This window comes from Bufo gargarizans, unplaced genomic scaffold, assembly GCF_014858855.1.
Source record: "Bufo gargarizans isolate SCDJY-AF-19 unplaced genomic scaffold, ASM1485885v1 fragScaff_scaffold_716_pilon, whole genome shotgun sequence".
Classification (NCBI taxonomy): domain Eukaryota; kingdom Metazoa; phylum Chordata; class Amphibia; order Anura; family Bufonidae; genus Bufo; species Bufo gargarizans.
In genome coordinates, this window is record NW_025334172.1 from 319,881 (window position 1) to 342,986 (window position 23,106).

Genomic DNA, 23,106 nt, shown 5'->3' on the forward strand with positions numbered 1-23,106 from the left:
CCCCATACAGTGTAACGTCTCCTTGTGGCTGCCCCCATACAGTGTAACGTCTCCTTGTGGCCCCCATACAGTGTAACGTCTCCTTGTGGCTGCCCCCATACAGTGTAACGTCTCCTTGTGGCTGCCCCCATACAGTATAACGTCTCCTTGTGGCTGCCCCCATACAGTATAACGTCTCCTTGTGGCTGCCCCATACAGTATAACGTCTCCTTGTGGCCCCCATACAGTGTAACGTCTCCTTGTGGCTGCCCCCATACAGTATAACGTCTCCTTGTGGCTGCCCCATACAGTATAACGTCTCCTTGTGGCCCCCATACAGTGTAACGTCTCCTTGCGGCTGCCCCCATACAGTATAACGTCTCCTTGTGGCTGCCCCCCATACAGTATAACGTCTCCTTGTGGTTGCCCCCATACAGTATAACGTCTCCTTGTGGCTGCCCCCATACAGTATAACGTCTCCATGTGGCTGCCCCCATACAGTATAACGTCTCCTTGTGGTTGCCCCCATACAGTATAACGTCTCCTTGTGGCTGCCCCCATACAGTGTAACGTCTCCATGTGGCTGCCCCCATACAGTATAACGCCTCCTTGTGGCTGCCCCCATACAGTGTAACGTCTCCTTGTGGCTGCCCCCATACAGTGTAACGTCTCCTTGTGGCTGCCCCCATACAGTGTAACGTCTCCTTGTGGCTGCCCCATACAGTGTAACGTCTCCTTGTGGCTGCCCCCATACAGTATAACGTCTCCTTGTGGCTGCCCCCATACAGTATAACGTCTCCTTGTGGCTGCCCCATACAGTATAACGGCTCCTTGTGGCTGCCCCCATACAGTGTATCGTCTCCTTGTGGCTGCCCCCATACAGTGTATCGTCTCCTTGTGGCCCCCATACAGTATAATGTCTCCTTGTGGCCGCCCCATACAGTATAACGTCTCCTTGTGGCTGCCCCCATACAGTGTAACGCCTCCTTGTGGCTGCCCCCCCATACAGTATAACGTCTCCTTGTGGCTGCCCCCATACAGTATAACGTCTCCTTGTGGCTGCCCCCATACAGTGTAACGTCTCCTTGTGGCTGCCCCCATACAGTATAACAACTCCTTGTGGCTGCCCCCATACAGTATAACGTCTCCTTGTGGCTGCCCCATACAGTATAACGTCTCCTTGTGGCTGCCCCCATACAGTGTAACGCCTCCTTGTGGCTGCCCCCATACAGTATAACGTCTCCTTGTGGCTGCCCCCATACAGTATAACGTCTCCTTGTGGCTGCCCCCATACAGTATAACGTCTCCTTGTGGCTGCCCCATACAGTATAACGGCTCCTTGTGGCTGCCCCATACAGTGTAACGTCTCCGTGTGGCTGCCCCATACAGTATAACGGCTCCTTGTGGCTGCCCCCATACAGTATAACGTCTCCTTGTGGCTGCCCCCATACAGTGTAACGTCTCCTTGTGGCTGCCCCCATACAGTATAACGTCTCCTTGTGGCTGCCCCATACAGTATAACGTCTCCTTGTGGCTGCCCCCATACAGTGTAACGTCTCCTTGTGGCTGCCCCATACAGTATAACGTCTCCTTGTGGCTGCCCCCATACAGTGTAACGCCTCCTTGTGGCTGCCCCCATACAGTGTAACGTCTCCTTGTGGCTGCCCCCATACAGTGTAACGCCTCCTTGTGGCTGCCCCATACAGTATAACGGCTCCTTGTGGCTGCCCCATACAGTGTAACGTCTCCTTGTGGCTGCCCCCATACAGTATAACGTCTCCTTGTGGCTGCCCCCATACAGTGTAACGTCTCCTTGTGGCTGCCCCCATACAGTATAACGTCTCCTTGTGGCTGCCCCCATACAGTGTAACGTCTCCTTGTGGCCCCCATACAGTGTAACGTCTCCTTGTGGCTGCCCCATACAGTATAACGGCTCCTTGTGGCCCCAAGTGTTTTTTTCTTCTAAATGGGCATTTATAACGATATATAAATAGTTATCGTGGGAATATTTTTGATATCGTCCAACCCTATTCTCCCCCCACCTGAAGCCTGGCACCACTCATTACAGGCAGGATACTACAGGTAACAGCCGGGTATTTTCTGTTACTCCCCCTCCCTCCCCTAAAGCCATCCCCGCTAGTAGTCACTGTTCGCACAGGCTACCCATAGTGACGGCCGGCAGCATGGGGATTGTTGTGTCACTGACAACATGTCAGTCTCCCGCCCTTATCTGTAGTGTACAGCTCCTAATGTGCAGGCAGCGTGAGGCGTACAGCTGTTACCCATAGCAACCGGAGACGGCCTGCGCTGTCAGCTGTTACCCATAGCAACCAGAGACGGCCTGCGCTGTCAGCTGTTACCCATAGCAACCAGAGACGGCCTGCGCTGTCAGCTGTTACCCATAGCAACCAGAGACGGCCTGCGCTGTCAGCTGTTACCCATAGCAACCAGAGACGGCCTGCGCTGTCAGCTGTTACCCATAGCAACCGGAGACGGCCTGCGCTGTCAGCTGTTACCCATAGCAACCGGAGACGGCCTGCGCTGTCAGCTGTTACCCATAGCAACCAGAGACGGCCTGCGCTGTCAGCTGTTACCCATAGCAACCAGAGACGGCCTGCGCTGTCAGCTGTTACCCATAGCAACCAGAGACGGCCTGCGCTGTCAGCTGTTACCCATAGCAACCAGAGACGGCCTGCGCTGTCAGCTGTTACCCATAGCAACCAGAGACGGCCTGCGCTGTCAGCTGTTACCCATAGCAACCAGAGACGGCCTGCGCTGTCAGCTGTTACCCATAGCAACCAGAGACGGCCTGCGCTGTCAGCTGTTACCCATAGCAACCAGAGACGGCCTGCGCTGTCAGCTGTTACCCATAGCAACCAGAGACGGCCTGCGCTGTCAGCTGTTACCCATAGCAACCAGAGACGGCCTGCGCTGTCAGCTGTTACCCATAGCAACCAGAGACGGCCTGCGCTGTCAGCTGTTACCCATAGCAACCAGAGACGGCCTGCGCTGTCAGCTGTTACCCATAGCAACCAGAGACGGCCTGCGCTGTCAGCTGTTACCCATAGCAACCAGAGACGGCCTGCGCTGTCAGCTGTTACCCATAGCAACCAGAGACGGCCTGCGCTGTCAGCTGTTACCCATAGCAACCAGAGACGGCCTGCGCTGTCAGCTGTTACCCATAGCAACCAGAGACGGCCTGCGCTGTCAGCTGTTACCCATAGCAACCAGAGACGGCCTGCGCTGTCAGCTGTTACCCATAGCAACCAGAGACGGCCTGCGCTGTCAGCTGTTACCCATAGCAACCAGAGACGGCCTGCGCTGTCAGCTGTTACCCATAGCAACCAGAGACGGCCTGCGCTGTCAGCTGTTACCCATAGCAACCAGAGACGGCCTGCGCTGTCAGCTGTTACCCATAGCAACCAGAGACGGCCTGCGCTGTCAGCTGTTACCCATAGCAACCAGAGACGGCCTGCGCTGTCAGCTGTTACCCATAGCAACCAGAGACGGCCTGCGCTGTCAGCTGTACCCATAGCAACCAGAGACGGCCTGCGCTGTCAGCTGTTACCCATAGCAACCAGAGACGGCCTGCGCTGTCAGCTGTTACCCATAGCAACCAGAGACGGCCTGCGCTGTCAGCTGTTACCCATAGCAACCAGAGACGGCCTGCGCTGTCAGCTGTTACCCATAGCAACCAGAGACGGCCTGCGCTGTCAGCTGTTACCCATAGCAACCAGAGACGGCCCTGCGCTGTCAGCTGTTACCCATAGCAACCAGAGACGGCCTGCGCTGTCAGCTGTTACCCATAGCAACCAGAGACGGCCTGCGCTGTCAGCTGTTACCCATAGCAACCAGAGACGGCCTGCGCTGTCAGCTGTTACCCATAGCAACCAGAGACGGCCTGCGCTGTCAGCTGTTACCCATAGCAACCAGAGACGGCCTGCGCTGTCAGCTGTTACCCATAGCAACCAGAGACGGCCTGCGCTGTCAGCTGTTACCCATAGCAACCAGAGACGGCCTGCGCTGTCAGCTGTTACCCATAGCAACCAGAGACGGCCTGCGCTGTCAAGGCTGTTACCCATAGCAACCAGAGACGGCCTGCGCTGTCAGCTGTTACCCATAGCAACCAGAGACGGCCTGCGCTGTCAGCTGTTACCCATAGCAACCAGAGACGGCCTGCGCTGTCAGCTGTTACCCATAGCAACCAGAGACGGCCTGCGCTGTCAGCTGTTACCCATAGCAACCAGAGACGGCCTGCGCTGTCAGCTGTTACCCATAGCAACCAGAGACGGCCTGCGCTGTCAGCTGTTACCCATAGCAACCAGAGACGGCCTGCGCTGTCAGCTGTTACCCATAGCAACCAGAGACGGCCTGCGCTGTAATCAGAGGAAGCAGCCACAGTCTGTTCATAAGTCACAACCCCATCAGCCCCAGAACAGGAGAAACCCTTAAAAACCTCATAAAATCACTGCAACAGTGACCTCAGTGGTGCCGACCCCTCAGAGTAACAGTGACCTCAGTGGTACCGACCCCCCCCTCAGAGTAACAGTGACCTCAGTGGTGCCGACCCCTCAGAGTAACAGTGACCTCAGTGGTGCCGACCCCTCAGAGCAACAGTGACCTCAGTGGTGCCGACCCCTCAGAGCAACAGTGACCGCAGTGGTGCCGACCCCTCAGAGCAACAGTGACCGCAGTGGTGCCGACCCCTCAGAGCAACAGTGACCGCAGTGGTGCCGACCCCTCAGAGCAACAGTGACCTCAGTGGTGCCGACCCCTCAGAGTAACAGTGACCTCAGTGGTGCCGACCCCTCAGAGTAACAGTGACCTCAGTGGTGCCGACCCCTCAGAGCAACAGTGACCGCAGTGGTGCCGACCCCTCAGAGCAACAGTGACCGCAGTGGTGCCGACCCCTCAGAGCAACAGTGACCGCAGTGGTGCCGACCCCTCAGAGCAACAGTGACCGCAGTGGTGCCGACCCCTCAGAGCAACAGTGACCGCAGTGGTGCCGACCCCTCAGAGCAACAGTGACCGCAGTGGTGCCGACCCCTCAGAGCAACAGTGACCGCAGTGGTGCCGACCCCTCAGAGCAACAGTGACCGCAGTGGTGCCGACCCCTCAGAGCAACAGTGACCGCAGTGGTGCCGACCCCTCAGAGCAACAGTGACCGCAGTGGTGCCGACCCCTCAGAGCAACAGTGACCGCAGTGGTGCCGACCCCGCAGTGGTGCCGACCCCGCAGTGGTGCCGACCCCGCAGTGGCGCCGACCCCGCAGTGGCGCCGACCCCGCAGTGGCGCCGACCCCGCAGTGGCGCCGACCCCGCAGTGGCGCCGACCCCGCAGTGGCGCCTGGTGGACAGTTCTAGACACTAGTGATGGTTTCCCGGCATAAACAGCAACCCCTAATGTTACTCAGGCCTCGCTTTGACTATTTGAATTACTGTAACTTTCGTTCTCCTCATCGGCTGAAAATATTCCTCAAAAATGGTAAGAGGAGAATCGTTACTCTTCCAGAAAAAATGTAGCGCAAACTCTGGCGGTATTGCATCAGAATAAAGTAATACCGTCTGTAGGTCTCCTTCTAGCCGATGCCTCACAGAAAACAGAGGCCTCCATCACCTCCCCCGCTCACACCTGGTGTCAGGAGGATAGCCTCCATCCGAACCTCCAGACCGCAGGCGACATCCGCTATGAAACCGCCCCAATACTACAAACGGACGTCCGGCCGCACACAGACTGTACAGTAATAATACACCGCAGGGCACACGGCCTCCTCCTGACAGTATATACGGAGGCTGTAATATCACACAGACTGTACAGTAATAATATACCGCAGGGCACACGGCCTCCTCCTGACAGTATATACGGAGGCTGTAATATCACACAGACTGTACAGTAATAATATACCGCAGAGCACACGGCCTCCTCCTGACAGTATATACGGAGGCTGTAATATCACACAGACTGTACAGTAATAATATACCGCAGGGCACACGGCCTCCTCCTGACAGTATATACGGAGGCTGTAATATCACACAGACTGTACAGTAATAATATACCGCAGGGCACACGGCCTCCTCCTGACACATTATATACGGAGGCTGTAATATCACACAGACTGTACAGTAATAATATACCGCAGTGCACACGGCCTCCTCCTGACAGTATATACGGAGGCTGTAATATCACACAGACTGTACAGTAATAATATACCGCAGTGCACACGGCCTCCTCCTGACATTATATACGGAGGCTGTAATATCACACAGACTGTACAGTAATAATATACCGCAGGGCACACGGCCTCCTCCTGACAGTATATACGGAGGGTGTAATATCACACAGACTGTACAGTAATAATATACCGCAGGGCACACGGCCTCCTCCTGACAGTATATACGGAGGCTGTAATATCACACAGACTGTACAGTAATAATATACCGCAGTGCACACGGCCTCCTCCTGACATTATATACGGAGGCTGTAATATCACACAGACTGTACAGTAATAATATACCGCAGGGCACACGGCCTCCTCCTGACATTATATACGGAGGCTGTAATATCACACAGACTGTACAGTAATAATATACCGCAGGGCACACGGCCTCCTCCTGACACAGTATATACGGAGGCTGTAATATCACACAGACTGTACAGTAATAATATACCGCAGTGCACACGGCCTCCTCCTGACATTATATACGGAGGCTGTAATATCACACAGACTGTACAGTAATAATATACCGCAGGGCACACGGCCTCCTCCTGACAGTATATACGGAGGCTGTAATATCACACAGACTGTACAGTAATAATATACCGCAGTGCACACGGCCTCCTCCTGACACAGTATATACGGAGGCTGTAATATCACACAGACTGTACAGTAATAATATACCGCAGGGCACACGGCCTCCTCCTGACACAGTATATACGGAGGCTGTAATATCACACAGACTGTACAGTAATAATATACCGCAGGGCACACGGCCTCCTCCTGACACAGTATATACGGAGGCTGTAATATCACACAGACTGTACAGTAATAATATACCGCAGTGCACACGGCCTCCTCCTGACACATTATATACGGAGGCTGTAATATCACACAGACTGTACAGTAATAATATACCGCAGGGCACACGGCCTCCTCCTGACAGTATATACGGAGGCTGTAATATCACACAGACTGTACAGTAATAATATACCGCAGGGCACACGGCCTCCTCCTGACAGTATATACGGAGGCTGTAATATCACACAGACTGTACAGTAATAATATACCGCAGTGCACACGGCCTCCTCCTGACAGTATATACGGAGGCTGTAATATCACAGACTGTACAGTAATAATATACCGCAGTGCACACGGCCTCCTCCTGACAGTATATACGGAGGCTGTAATATCACACAGACTGTACAGTAATAATATACCGCAGGGCACACGGCCTCCTCCTGACAGTATATACGGAGGCTGTAATATCACACAGACTGTACAGTAATAATATACCGCAGTGCACACGGCCTCCTCCTGACAGTATATACGGAGGCTGTAATATCACACAGACTGCACAGTAATAATATACCGCAGTGCACACGGCCTCCTCCTGACAGTATATACGGAGGCTGTAATATCACACAGACTGTACAGTAATAATACACCGCAGGGCACACGGCCTCCTCCTGACATTATATACAGGAGGCTGTAATATCACACAGACTGTACAGTAATAATATACCGCAGGGCACACGGCCTCCTCCTGACAGTATATACGGAGGCTGTAATATCACAGACTGTACAGTAATAATATACCGCAGTGCACACGGCCTCCTCCTGACACATTATATACGGAGGCTGTAATATCACACAGACTGTGCAGTAATAATATACCGCAGTGCACACGGCCTCCTCCTGACAGTATATACGGAGGCTGTAATATCACAGACTGTACAGTAATAATATACCGCAGTGCACACGGCCTCCTCCTGACAGTATATACGGAGGCTGTAATATCACACAGACTGTAGCAGTAATAATATACCGCAGGGCACACGGCCTCCTCCTGACACATTATATACGGAGGCTGTAATATCACACAGACTGTACAGTAATAATATACCGCAGTGCACACGGCCTCCTCCTGACAGTATATACGGAGGCTGTAATATCACACAGACTGTACAGTAATAATATACCGCAGGGCACACGGCCTCCTCCTGACAGTATATACGGAGGCTGTAATATCACACAGACTGTACAGTAATAATATACCGCAGGGCACACGGCCTCCTCCTGACAGTATATACGGAGGCTGTAATATCACACAGACTGTACAGTAATAATATACCGCAGTGCACACGGCCTCCTCCTGACACATTATATACGGAGGCTGTAATATCACACAGACTGTACAGTAATAATATACCGCAGTGCACACGGCCTCCTCCTGACATTATATACGGAGGCTGTAATATCACACAGACTGTACAGTAATAATATACCGCAGTGCACACGGCCTCCTCCTGACATTATATACGGAGGCTGTAATATCACACAGACTGTACAGTAATAATATACCGCAGTGCACACGGCCTCCTCCTGACATTATATACGGAGGCTGTAATATCACACAGACTGTACAGTAATAATATACCGCAGTGCACACGGCCTCCTCCTGACAGTATATACGGAGGCTGTAATATCACACAGACTGTACAGTAATAATATACCGCAGGGCACACGGCCTCCTCCTGACATTATATACGGAGGCTGTAATATCACACAGACTGTACAGTAATAATATACCGCAGGGCACACGGCCTCCTCCTGACCATTATATACGGAGGCTGTAATATCACACAGACTGTACAGTAATAATATACCGCAGTGCACACGGCCTCCTCCTGACAGTATATACGGAGGCTGTAATATCACACAGACTGTACAGTAATAATATACCGCAGTGCACACGGCCTCCTCCTGACAGTATATACGGAGGCTGTAATATCACACAGACTGTACAGTAATAATATACCGCAGTGCACACGGCCTCCTCCTGACAGTATATACGGAGGCTGTAATATCACACAGACTGTACAGTAATAATATACCGCAGTGCACACGGCCTCCTCCTGACATTATATACGGAGGCTGTAATATCACACAGACTGTACAGTAATAATATACCGCAGTGCACACGGCCTCCTCCTGACAGTATATACGGAGGCTGTAATATCACACAGACTGTACAGTAATAATATACCGCAGTGCACACGGCCTCCTCCTGACAGTATATACGGAGGCTGTAATATCACACAGACTGTACAGTAATAATATACCGCAGTGCACACGGCCTCCTCCTGACATTATATACGGAGGCTGTAATATCACACAGACTGTACAGTAATAATATACCGCAGTGCACACGGCCTCCTCCTGACAGTATATACGGAGGCTGTAATATCACACAGACTGTACAGTAATAATATACCGCAGTGCACACGGCCTCCTCCTGACAGTATATACGGAGGCTGTAATATCACACAGACTGTACAGTAATAATATACCGCAGTGCACACGGCCTCCTCCTGACAGTATATACGGAGGCTGTAATATCACACAGACTGTACAGTAATAATATACCGCAGTGCACACGGCCTCCTCCTGACAGTATATACGGAGGCTGTAATATCACACAGACTGTACAGTAATAATATACCGCAGTGCACACGGCCTCCTCCTGACATTATATACGGAGGCTGTAATATCACACAGACTGTACAGTAATAATATACCGCAGGGCACACGGCCTCCTCCTGACATTATATACGGAGGCTGTAATATCACACAGACTGTACAGTAATAATATACCGCAGTGCACACGGCCTCCTCCTGACAGTATATACGGAGGCTGTAATATCACACAGACTGTACAGTAATAATATACCGCAGTGCACACGGCCTCCTCCTGACAGTATATACGGAGGCTGTAATATCACACAGACTGTACAGTAATAATATACCGCAGGGCACACGGCCTCCTCCTGACATTATATACGGAGGCTGTAATATCACACAGACTGTACAGTAATAATATACCGCAGTGCACACGGCCTCCTCCTGACAGTATATACGGAGGCTGTAATATCACACAGACTGTACAGTAATAATATACCGCAGTGCACACGGCCTCCTCCTGACATTATATACGGAGGCTGTAATATCACACAGACTGTACAGTAATAATATACCGCAGTGCACACGGCCTCCTCCTGACATTATATACGGAGGCTGTAATATCACACAGACTGTACAGTAATAATATACCGCAGTGCACACGGCCTCCTCCTGACACATTATATACGGAGGCTGTAATATCACACAGACTGTACAGTAATAATATACCGCAGTGCACACGGCCTCCTCCTGACAGTATATACGGAGGCTGTAATATCACACAGACTGTACAGTAATAATATACCGCAGTGCACACGGCCTCCTCCTGACATTATATACGGAGGCTGTAATATCACACAGACTGTACAGTAATAATATACCGCAGGGCACACGGCCTCCTCCTGACAGTATATACGGAGGCTGTAATATCACACAGACTGTACAGTAATAATATACCGCAGTGCACACGGCCTCCTCCTGACAGTATATACGGAGGCTGTAATATCACACAGACTGTACAGTAATAATATACCGCAGTGCACACGGCCTCCTCCTGACAGTATATACGGAGGCTGTAATATCACACAGACTGTACAGTAATAATATACCGCAGTGCACACGGCCTCCTCCTGACAGTATATACGGAGGCTGTAATATCACACAGACTGTACAGTAATAATATACCGCAGTGCACACGGCCTCCTCCTGACAGTATATACGGAGGCTGTAATATCACACAGACTGTACAGTAATAATATACCGCAGTGCACACGGCCTCCTCCTGACAGTATATACGGAGGCTGTAATATCACACAGACTGTACAGTAATAATATACCGCAGTGCACACGGCCTCCTCCTGACAGTATATACGGAGGCTGTAATATCACACAGACTGTACAGTAATAATATACCGCAGTGCACACGGCCTCCTCCTGACAGTATATACGGAGGCTGTAATATCACACAGACTGTACAGTAATAATATACCGCAGTGCACACGGCCTCCTCCTGACAGTATATACGGAGGCTGTAATATCACACAGACTGTACAGTAATAATATACCGCAGTGCACACGGCCTCCTCCTGACAGTATATACGGAGGCTGTAATATCACACAGACTGTACAGTAATAATATACCGCAGTGCACACGGCCTCCTCCTGACACATTATATACGGAGGCTGTAATATCACACAGACTGTACAGTAATAATATACCGCAGTGCACACGGCCTCCTCCTGACATTATATACGGAGGCTGTAATATCACACAGACTGTACAGTAATAATATACCGCAGGGCACACGGCCTCCTCCTGACAGTATATACGGAGGCTGTAATATCACACAGACTGTACAGTAATAATATACCGCAGTGCACACGGCCTCCTCCTGACAGTATATACGGAGGCTGTAATATCACACAGACTGTACAGTAATAATATACCGCAGTGCACACGGCCTCCTCCTGACAGTATATACGGAGGCTGTAATATCACACAGACTGTACAGTAATAATATACCGCAGTGCACACGGCCTCCTCCTGACAGTATATACGGAGGCTGTAATATCACACAGACTGTACAGTAATAATATACCGCAGTGCACACGGCCTCCTCCTGACAGTATATACGGAGGCTGTAATATCACACAGACTGTACAGTAATAATACACCGCAGGGCACACGGCCTCCTCCTGACAGTATATACGGAGGCTGTAATATCACACAGACTGTACAGTAATAATATACCGCAGTGCACACGGCCTCCTCCTGACAGTATATACGGAGGCTGTAATATCACACAGACTGTACAGTAATAATATACCGCAGTGCACACGGCCTCCTCCTGACAGTATATACGGAGGCTGTAATATCACACAGACTGTACAGTAATAATATACCGCAGTGCACACGGCCTCCTCCTGACATTATATACGGAGGCTGTAATATCACACAGACTGTACAGTAATAATATACCGCAGTGCACACGGCCTCCTCCTGACAGTATATACGGAGGCTGTAATATCACACAGACTGTACAGTAATAATATACCGCAGGGCACACGGCCTCCTCCTGACATTATATACGGAGGCTGTAATATCACAGACTGTACAGTAATAATATACCGCAGGGCACACGGCCTCCTCCTGACATTATATACGGAGGCTGTAATATCACACAGACTGTACAGTAATAATATACCGCAGTGCACACGGCCTCCTCCTGACAGTATATACGGAGGCTGTAATATCACACAGACTGTACAGTAATAATATACCGCAGGGCACACGGCCTCCTCCTGACAGTATATACGGAGGCTGTAATATCACAGACTGTACAGTAATAATATACCGCAGGGCACACGGCCTCCTCCTGACATTATATACGGAGGCTGTAATATCACACAGACTGTACAGTAATAATATACCGCAGGGCACACGGCCTCCTCCTGACAGTATATACGGAGGCTGTAATATCACACAGACTGTACAGTAATAATATACCGCAGTGCACACGGCCTCCTCCTGACAGTATATACGGAGGCTGTAATATCACACAGACTGCTACAGTAATAATATACCGCAGTGCACACGGCCTCCTCCTGACATTATATACGGAGGCTGTAATATCACACAGACTGTACAGTAATAATATACCGCAGTGCACACGGCCTCCTCCTGACAGTATATACGGAGGCTGTAATATCACACAGACTGTACAGTAATAATTATACCGCAGGGCACACGGCCTCCTCCTGACATTATATACGGAGGCTGTAATATCACACAGACTGTACAGTAATAATATACCGCAGTGCACACGGCCTCCTCCTGACAGTATATACGGAGGCTGTAATATCACACAGACTGTACAGTAATAATATACCGCAGTGCACACGGCCTCCTCCTGACACATTATATACGGAGGCTGTAATATCACACAGACTGTACAGTAATAATATACCGCAGGTGCACACGGCCTCCTCCTGACAGTATATACGGAGGCTGTAATATCACACAGACTGTACAGTAATAATATACCGCAGTGCACACGGCCTCCTCCTGACAGTATATACGGAGGCTGTAATATCACACAGACTGTACAGTAATAATATACCGCAGTGCACACGGCCTCCTCCTGACAGTATATACGGAGGCTGTAATATCACACAGACTGTACAGTAATAATATACCGCAGGGCACACGGCCTCCTCCTGACAGTATATACGGAGGCTGTAATATCACACAGACTGTACAGTAATAATATACCGCAGGGCACACGGCCTCCTCCTGACAGTATATACGGAGGCTGTAATATCACACAGACTGTACAGTAATAATATACCGCAGGGCACACGGCCTCCTCCTGACAGTATATACGGAGGCTGTAATATCACACAGACTGTACAGTAATAATATACCGCAGTGCACACGGCCTCCTCCTGACAGTATATACGGAGGCTGTAATATCACACAGACTGTACAGTAATAATATACCGCAGGGCACACGGCCTCCTCCTGACATTATATACGGAGGCTGTAATATCACACAGACTGTACAGTAATAATATACCGCAGTGCACACGGCCTCCTCCTGACAGTATATACGGAGGCTGTAATATCACACAGACTGTACAGTAATAATATACCGCAGTGCACACGGCCTCCTCCTGACAGTATATACGGAGGCTGTAATATCACACAGACTGTACAGTAATAATATACCGCAGTGCACACGGCCTCCTCCTGACAGTATATACGGAGGCTGTAATATCACACAGACTGTACAGTAATAATATACCGCAGTGCACACGGCCTCCTCCTGACAGTATATACGGAGGCTGTAATATCACAGACTGTACAGTAATAATATACCGCAGTGCACACGGCCTCCTCCTGACAGTATATACGGAGGCTGTAATATCACACAGACTGTACAGTAATAATATACCGCAGTGCACACGGCCTCCTCCTGACAGTATATACGGAGGCTGTAATATCACACAGACTGTACAGTAATAATATACCGCAGGGCACACGGCCTCCTCCTGACAGTATATACGGAGGCTGTAATATCACAGACTGTACAGTAATAATATACCGCAGGGCACACGGCCTCCTCCTGACACATTATATACGGAGGCTGTAATATCACACAGACTGTACAGTAATAATATACCGCAGGGCACACGGCCTCCTCCTGACAGTATATACGGAGGCTGTAATATCACACAGACTGTACAGTAATAATATACCGCAGGGCACACGGCCTCCTCCTGACATTATATACGGAGGCTGTAATATCACACAGACTGTACAGTAATAATATACCGCAGTGCACACGGCCTCCTCCTGACACATTATATACGGAGGCTGTAATATCACACAGACTGTACAGTAATAATATACCGCAGGGCACACGGCCTCCTCCTGACAGTATATACGGAGGCTGTAATATCACACAGACTGTACAGTAATAATATACCGCAGGGCACACGGCCTCCTCCTGACAGTATATACGGAGGCTGTAATATCACACAGACTGTACAGTAATAATATACCGCAGTGCACACGGCCTCCTCCTGACATTATATACGGAGGCTGTAATATCACACAGACTGTACAGTAATAATATACCGCAGGGCACACGGCCTCCTCCTGACACATTATATACGGAGGCTGTAATATCACACAGACTGTACAGTAATAATATACCGCAGTGCACACGGCCTCCTCCTGACATTATATACGGAGGCTGTAATATCACAGACTGTACAGTAATAATATACCGCAGTGCACACGGCCTCCTCCTGACATTATATACGGAGGCTGTAATATCACACAGACTGTACAGTAATAATATACCGCAGGGCACACGGCCTCCTCCTGACATTATATACGGAGGCTGTAATATCACACAGACTGTACAGTAATAATATACCGCAGGGCACACGGCCTCCTCCTGACACATTATATACGGAGGCTGTAATATCACACAGACTGTACAGTAATAATATACCGCAGGGCACACGGCCTCCTCCTGACACATTATATACGGAGGCTGTAATATCACACAGACTGTACAGTAATAATATACCGCAGTGCACACGGCCTCCTCCTGACAGTATATACGGAGGCTGTAATATCACACAGACTGTACAGTAATAATATACCGCAGTGCACACGGCCTCCTCCTGACAGTATATACGGAGGCTGTAATATCACACAGACTGTACAGTAATAATATACCGCAGGGCACACGGCCTCCTCCTGACAGTATATACGGAGGCTGTAATATCACACAGACTGTACAGTAATAATATACCGCAGTGCACACGGCCTCCTCCTGACAGTATATACGGAGGCTGTAATATCACACAGACTGTACAGTAATAATATACCGCAGTGCACACGGCCTCCTCCTGACAGTATATACGGAGGCTGTAATATCACACAGACTGTACAGTAATAATATACCGCAGTGCACACGGCCTCCTCCTGACATTATATACGGAGGCTGTAATATCACACAGACTGTACAGTAATAATATACCGCAGTGCACACGGCCTCCTCCTGACAGTATATACGGAGGCTGTAATATCACACAGACTGTACAGTAATAATATACCGCAGTGCACACGGCCTCCTCCTGACATTATATACGGAGGCTGTGATATCACACAGACTGCACAGTAATAATATACCGCAGGGCACACGGCCTCCTCCTGACAGTATATACGGAGGCTGTAATATCACACAGACTGTACAGTAATAATATACCGCAGTGCACACGGCCTCCTCCTGACAGTATATACGGAGGCTGTAATATCACAGACTGTACAGTAATAATATACCGCAGGGCACACGGCCTCCTCCTGACATTATATACGGAGGCTGTAATATCACAGACTGTACAGTAATAATATACCGCAGGGCACACGGCCTCCTCCTGACATTATATACGGAGGCTGTAATATCACACAGACTGTACAGTAATAATATACCGCAGAGCACACGGCCTCCTCCTGACAGTATATACGGAGGCTGTAATATCACACAGACTGTACAGTAATAATATACCGCAGGGCACACGGCCTCCTCCTGACAGTATATACGGAGGCTGTAATATCACACAGACTGTACAGTAATAATATACCGCAGGGCACACGGCCTCCTCCTGACAGTATATACGGAGGCTGTAATATCACACAGACTGTACAGTAATAATATACCGCAGTGCACACGGCCTCCTCCTGACAGTATATACGGAGGCTGTAATATCACACAGACTGTACAGTAATAATATACCGCAGTGCACACGGCCTCCTCCTGACAGTATATACGGAGGCTGTAATATCACACAGACTGTACAGTAATAATACACCGCAGGGCACACGGCCTCCTCCTGACATTATATACGGAGGCTGTAATATCACACAGACTGTACAGTAATAATATACCGCAGGGCACACGGCCTCCTCCTGACAGTATATACGGAGGCTGTAATATCACACAGACTGTACAGTAATAATATACCGCAGTGCACACGGCCTCCTCCTGACCATTATATACGGAGGCTGTAATATCACAGACTGTACAGTAATAATATACCGCAGTGCACACGGCCTCCTCCTGACAGTATATACGGAGGCTGTAATATCACAGACTGTACAGTAATAATATACCGCAGGGCACACGGCCTCCTCCTGACAGTATATACGGAGGCTGTAATATCACACAGACTGTACAGTAATAATATACCGCAGTGCACACGGCCTCCTCCTGACAGTATATACGGAGGCTGTAATATCACAGACTGCTACAGTAATAATATACCGCAGTGCACACGGCCTCCTCCTGACAGTATATACGGAGGCTGTAATATCACACAGACTGTACAGTAATAATATACCGCAGTGCACACGGCCTCCTCCTGACACATTATATACGGAGGCTGTAATATCACAGACTGCACAGTAATAATATACCGCAGGGCACACGGCCTCCTCCTGACAGTATATACGGAGGCTGTAATATCACACAGACTGTACAGTAATAATACACCGCAGGGCACACGGCCTCCTCCTGACATTATATACGGAGGCTGTAATATCACACAGACTGCACAGTAATAATATACCGCAGTGCACACGGCCTCCTCCTGACAGTATATACGGAGGCTGTAATATCACACAGACTGTACAGTAATAATATACCGCAGTGCACACGGCCTCCTCCTGACATTATATACGGAGGCTGTAATATCACACAGACTGCACAGTAATAATATACCGCAGGGCACACGGCCTCCTCCTGACATTATATACGGAGGCTGTAATATCACACAGACTGCACAGTAATAATATACCGCAGGGCACACGGCCTCCTCCTGACATTATATACGGAGGCTGTAATATCACAGACTGTACAGTAATAATATACCGCAGGGCACACGGCCTCCTCCTGACACATTATATACGGAGGCTGTAATATCACACACACTGTACAGTAATAATATACCGCAGGGCACACGGCCTCCTCCTGACAGTATATACGGAGTCTGTAATATCACACAGACTGTACAGTAATAATATACCGCAGGGCACACGGCCTCCTCCTGACAGTATATACGGAGGCTGTAATATCACACAGACTGTACAGTAATAATATACCGCAGTGCACACGGCCTCCTCCTGACAGTATATACGGAGGCTGTAATATCACAGACTGTACAGTAATAATATACCGCAGTGCACACGGCCTCCTCCTGACAGTATATACGGAGGCTGTAATATCACACAGACTGTACAGTAATAATACACCGCAGGGCACACGGCCTCCTCCTGACATTATATACGGAGGCTGTAATATCACACAGACTGTACAGTAATAATACACCGCAGGGCACACGGCCTCCTCCTGACATTATATACGGAGGCTGTAATATCACACAGACTGCACAGTAATAATATACCGCAGGGCACACGGCCTCCTCCTGACAGTATATACGGAGGCTGTAATATCACAGACTGTACAGTAATAATACACCGCAGGGCACACGGCCTCCTCCTGACATTATATACGGAGGCTGTAATATCACACAGACTGTACAGTAATAATACACCGCAGGGCACACGGCCTCCTCCTGACATTATATACGGAGGCTGTAATATCACACAGACTGTACAGTAATAATATACCGCAGTGCACACGGCCTCCTCCTGACATTATATACGGAGGCTGTAATATCACACAGACTGTACAGTAATAATATACCGCAGTGCACACGGCCTCCTCCTGACAGTATATACGGAGGCTGTAATATCACACAGACTGTACAGTAATAATATACCGCAGTGCACACGGCCTCCTCCTGACACATTATATACGGAGGCTGTACTATCACACAGACTGTACAGTAATAATATACCGCAGTGCACACGGCCTCCTCCTGACATTATATACGGAGGCTGTAATATCACACAGACTGCACAGTAATAATATACCGCAGGGCACACGGCCTCCTCCTGACAGTATATACGGAGGCTGTAATATCACACACACTGTACAGTAATAATATACCGCAGTGCACACGCTGCGGTCGGACAGAAGACGCACAGGCCGAGCTGTTCCTCTATCAGTGATTCTGGGATAAGTTGTCAAGAAAAAAGAAATTCTCTGGTTTACAGCCCTGACAGTAGATAAGTGCGGACTACAACTCCCAAGGGGAGGGTCAGCATGGCATGCTGGGGGCTGCAGTTCCCGCCCGGAGACTTACCTGACAGCACACAGGCCCTCATGATGGCGGCGGCTCCTCCTTCCGGGTGTGTCGGGCGGCGGCGGGACCGCGCGATTCCTGGAACTTCTCACTTTCACTTTAAGCTACCGTCGTCTCCGTGGTAACACATGCGGGGGCGGGGCCTTTCGAAGAGGGAGGTGCCGGGGTATTGCTGTTGACAGGAGTAGTCTGAGCAGCGGAGTGCGCGTGCGCGAGACCGGAGATTAGTCAGCCTCTGATAACAGCCTCCTACCCCTCACAGTCAGCCTCTAATAACAGCCTCCTACCCCTCACTGTCAGCATCTGATAACAGCCTCCTACCCCTCAGTGTCAGCCACTAATAACAGCCTCCTACCCCTCAGTGTCAGCCTCTGATAACAGCCTCCTACCCCTCACTGTCAGCCTCTGATAACAGCCTCCTACCCCTCAGTGTCAGCCACTAATAACAGCCTCCTACCCCTCACTGTCAGCCTCTAATAACAGCCTCCTACCCCTCAGTGTCAGCCTCTAAGAACAGCCTCCTACCCCTCAGTGTCAGCCTTTAATACCAGCCTCCTACCCCTCACTGTCAGCCTCTGATAACAGCCTCCTACCCCTCACTGTCAGCATCTGATAACAGCCTCCTACCCCTCAGTGTCAGCCTCTAATAACAGCCTCCTACCCCTCAGTGTCAGCCTCTAATAATAGCCTCCTACCCCTCACTGTCAGCCTCTAATAACAGCCTCCTACCCCTCACTGTCAGCCTCTAATAACAGCCTCCTACCCCTCACTGTCAGCATCTAATAACAGCCTCCTACCCCTCAGTGTCAGCCACTAATAACAGCCTCCTACCCCTCACTGTCAGCCTCTAATAACAGCCTCCTACCCCTCACTGTCAGCATCTGATAACAGCCTCCTACCCCTCAGTGTCAGCCTCTAATAACAGCCTCCTACCCCTCAGGGTCAGCCTCTGATAACAGCCTCCTACCCCTCAGGGTCAGCCTCTGATAACAGCCTCCTACCCCTCACTGTCAGCCTCTAATAACAGCCTCCTACCCCTCAGTGTCAGCCTCTAAGAACAGCCTCCTACCCCTCAGTGTCAGCCTCTAAGAACAGCCTCCTACCCCTCAGTGTCAGCCTTTAATACCAGCCTCCTACCCCTCACTGTCAGCCTCTGATAACAGCCTCCTACCCCTCACTGTCAGCCACTAATAACAGCCTCCTACCCCTCACTGTCAGCCTCTAATAACAGCCTCCTACCCCTCAGTGTCAGCCTCTAAGAACAGCCTCCTACCCCTCAGTGTCAGCCTTTAATACCAGCCTCCTACCCCTCACTGTCAGCCTCTGATAACAGCCTCCTACCCCTCACTGTCAGCATCTGATAACAGCCTCCTACCCCTCAGTGTCAGCCTCTAATAACAGCCTCCTACCCCTCAGTGTCAGCCTCTAATAATAGCCTCCTACCCCTCACTGTCAGCCTCTGATAACAGCCTCCTACCCCTCAGTGTCAGCCACTAATAACAGCCTCCTACTCCTCAGTGTCAGCCTCTAATAACAGCCTCCTTCCCCTCAGGGTCAGCCTCTGATAACAGCCTCCTACCCCTCAGGGTCAGCCTCTGATAACAGCCTCCTACCTCTCACTGTCAGCCTCTAATAGCAGCCTCTTACCCCTCAGTGTCAGCCTCTGATAACAGCCTCCTACCCCTCAGGGTCAGCCTCTGATAACAGCCTCCTACCTCTCACGGTCAGCCTCTAATAGCAGCCTCTTACCCCTCAGTGTCAGCCTCTGATAACAGCCTCCTACTCCTCAGTGTCAGCCTCTAATAACAGCCTCCTACCCCTCAGGGTCAGCCTCTGATAACAGCCTCCTACCCCTCAGGGTCAGCCTCTGATAACAGCCTCCTACCTCTCACTGTCAGCCTCTAATAGCAGCCTCTTACCCCTCAGTGTCAGCCTCTGATAACAGCCTCCTACTCCTCAGTGTCAGCCTCTAATAACAGCCTCCTACCCCTCAGGGTCAGCCTCTGATAACAGCCTCCTACCCCTCAGGGTCAGCCTCTGATAACAGCCTCCTACCTCTCACTGTCAGCCTCTAATAGCAGCCTCTTACCCCTCAGTGTCAGCCTCTGATAACAGCCTCCTACTCCTCAGTGTCAGCCTCTAATAACAGCCTTCTACCCCTCAGGGTCAGCCTCTGATAACAGCCTCCTACCTCTCACTGTCAGCCTCTAATAGCAGCCTCTTACCCCTCAGTGTCAGCCTCTGATAACAGCCTCCTACCCCTCAGGGTCAGCCTCTGATAACAGCCTCCTACCTCTCACTGTCAGCCTCTAATAGCAGCCTCTTACCCCTCAGTGTCAGCCTCTGATAACAGCCTCCTACCTCTCACTGTCAGCCTCTAATAACAGCCTCGTACCCCTCAGGGTCAGCCTCTGATAACAGCCTCCTACCCCTCAGGGTCAGCCTCTGATAACAGCCTCCTACTCTTCAGTGTCAGCCTCTAATAACAGCCTCCAACCCCTCAGTGTCAGCCTCTAATAACAGACTCCTACCCCTCAGGGTCAGCCTCTAATAACAGCCTCCAACCCCTCAGGGTCAGCCTCTAATAACAGCCTCCTACCCCTCAGGGTTAGCCTCTAATAACAGCCTCCAACCCCCCAGGGTCAGCCTCTAATACCAGCCTCCTACCCTTCAGGGTCAGCCTCTAGAGGTAAGTACTGATAACAGTTGTATATGTATATATAGGGGGGTATGATCTACCTCTAGAGGTAAGTACTGATTACAGGTGTATATGTATATATAGGGGGGTATGATCTACCTCTAGAGGTAAGTACTGAATACAGGTGTATATGTATATATAGGGGTATGATCTACCTCTAGAGGTAAGTACTGATTACAGGTGTATATGTATATATAGGGGGTATGAGCTACCTCTAGGGGTAAGTACTGATATCAGGTATATATGTATATATAGGGGGGTATGATCTACCTCTAGAGGTAAGTACTGATAACAGGTGTATATGTATATATAGGGGTATGATCTACCTCTAGAGGTAAGTACTGATTACAGGTGTATATGTATATATAGGGGGTATGATCTACCTCTAGAGGTAAGTACTGATAACAGGTGTATATGTATATATAGGGGGGTATGATCTACCTCTAGAGGTAAGTACTGATAACAGGTGTATATGTATATATAGGGGGTATGATCTACCTCTAGAGGTAAGTACTGATAACAGGTGTATATGTATATATAGGGGGGTATGATCTACCTCTAGAGGTAAGTACTGATAACAGGTGTATATGTATATATAGGGGGGTATGACCTACCTCTAGAGGTAAGTACTGATAACAGGTGTATATGTATATATAGGGGGTATGATCTACCTCTAGAGGTAAGTACTGATTACAGGTGTATATGTATATATAGGGGGTATGATCTACCTCTAGAGGTAAGTACTGATACAGGTGTATATGTATATATAGGGTATGATCTACCTCTAGAGGTAGTACTGATACAGGTGTATATGTATATATAGGGGGTATGATCTACCTCTAGAGGTAAGTACTGATAACAGGTGTATATGTATATATAGGGGGTATGATCTACCTCTAGAGGTAAGTACTGATAACGGGTGTATATGTATATATAGGGGTATGATCTACCTCTAGAGGTAAGTACTGATAACAGGTGTATATGTATATATAGGGGGTATGATCTACTCTAGAGGTAAGTACTGATCAGGTGTATGTATATATAGGGGGTATGATCTACCTCTAGGTAAGTACTGATAACAGGTATATGTAATATATAGGGGTATGATCTACCTCTAGAGGTAAGTACTGATAACGTGTATATGTATATATAGGGGGGTTGATCTACCTCTAGAGGTAAGTACTGATAACAGGTGTATATGTATATATGGGGGTATGATCTACCTCTAGGTAAGTACTGATAACAGGGTATAGTATATATAGGGGTTGATCTCCTCTAGGGGTAAGTACTGATAACGGTGTATATGTATATATAGGGGTATGATCTACCTCTAGAGGTAGTAGTAATGATAACAGGTGTATATGTATATCTAGGGGGGTCTGACTACCTCTAGAGGTAAGTACTGATAACGGTGTATATGTTATATATGGGGGTATGATCTACCTCTAGAGGTAAGTACTGATAACAGGTG

The 23,106-nt window shown here is 49.5% G+C and overlaps 1 protein-coding gene across 1 annotated transcript in view; it reads right to left on the reverse strand.

Moving 5' to 3' along the window:
• The window catches only part of LOC122922792 (carcinoembryonic antigen-related cell adhesion molecule 5-like), a 34,430-nt gene extending 15,356 nt beyond the window's left edge, over positions 1–19,074 (reverse strand). Inside the window, exon 1 of the mRNA XM_044273522.1 lies at positions 18,938–19,074. Within this exon, the coding sequence (XP_044129457.1) occupies positions 18,938–18,959 (22 nt within the window). The 5' untranslated portion in view covers positions 18,960–19,074. The remainder of the gene's footprint in view (positions 1–18,937) is intronic.
• Positions 19,075–23,106: the final 4,032 nt, after the last annotated feature.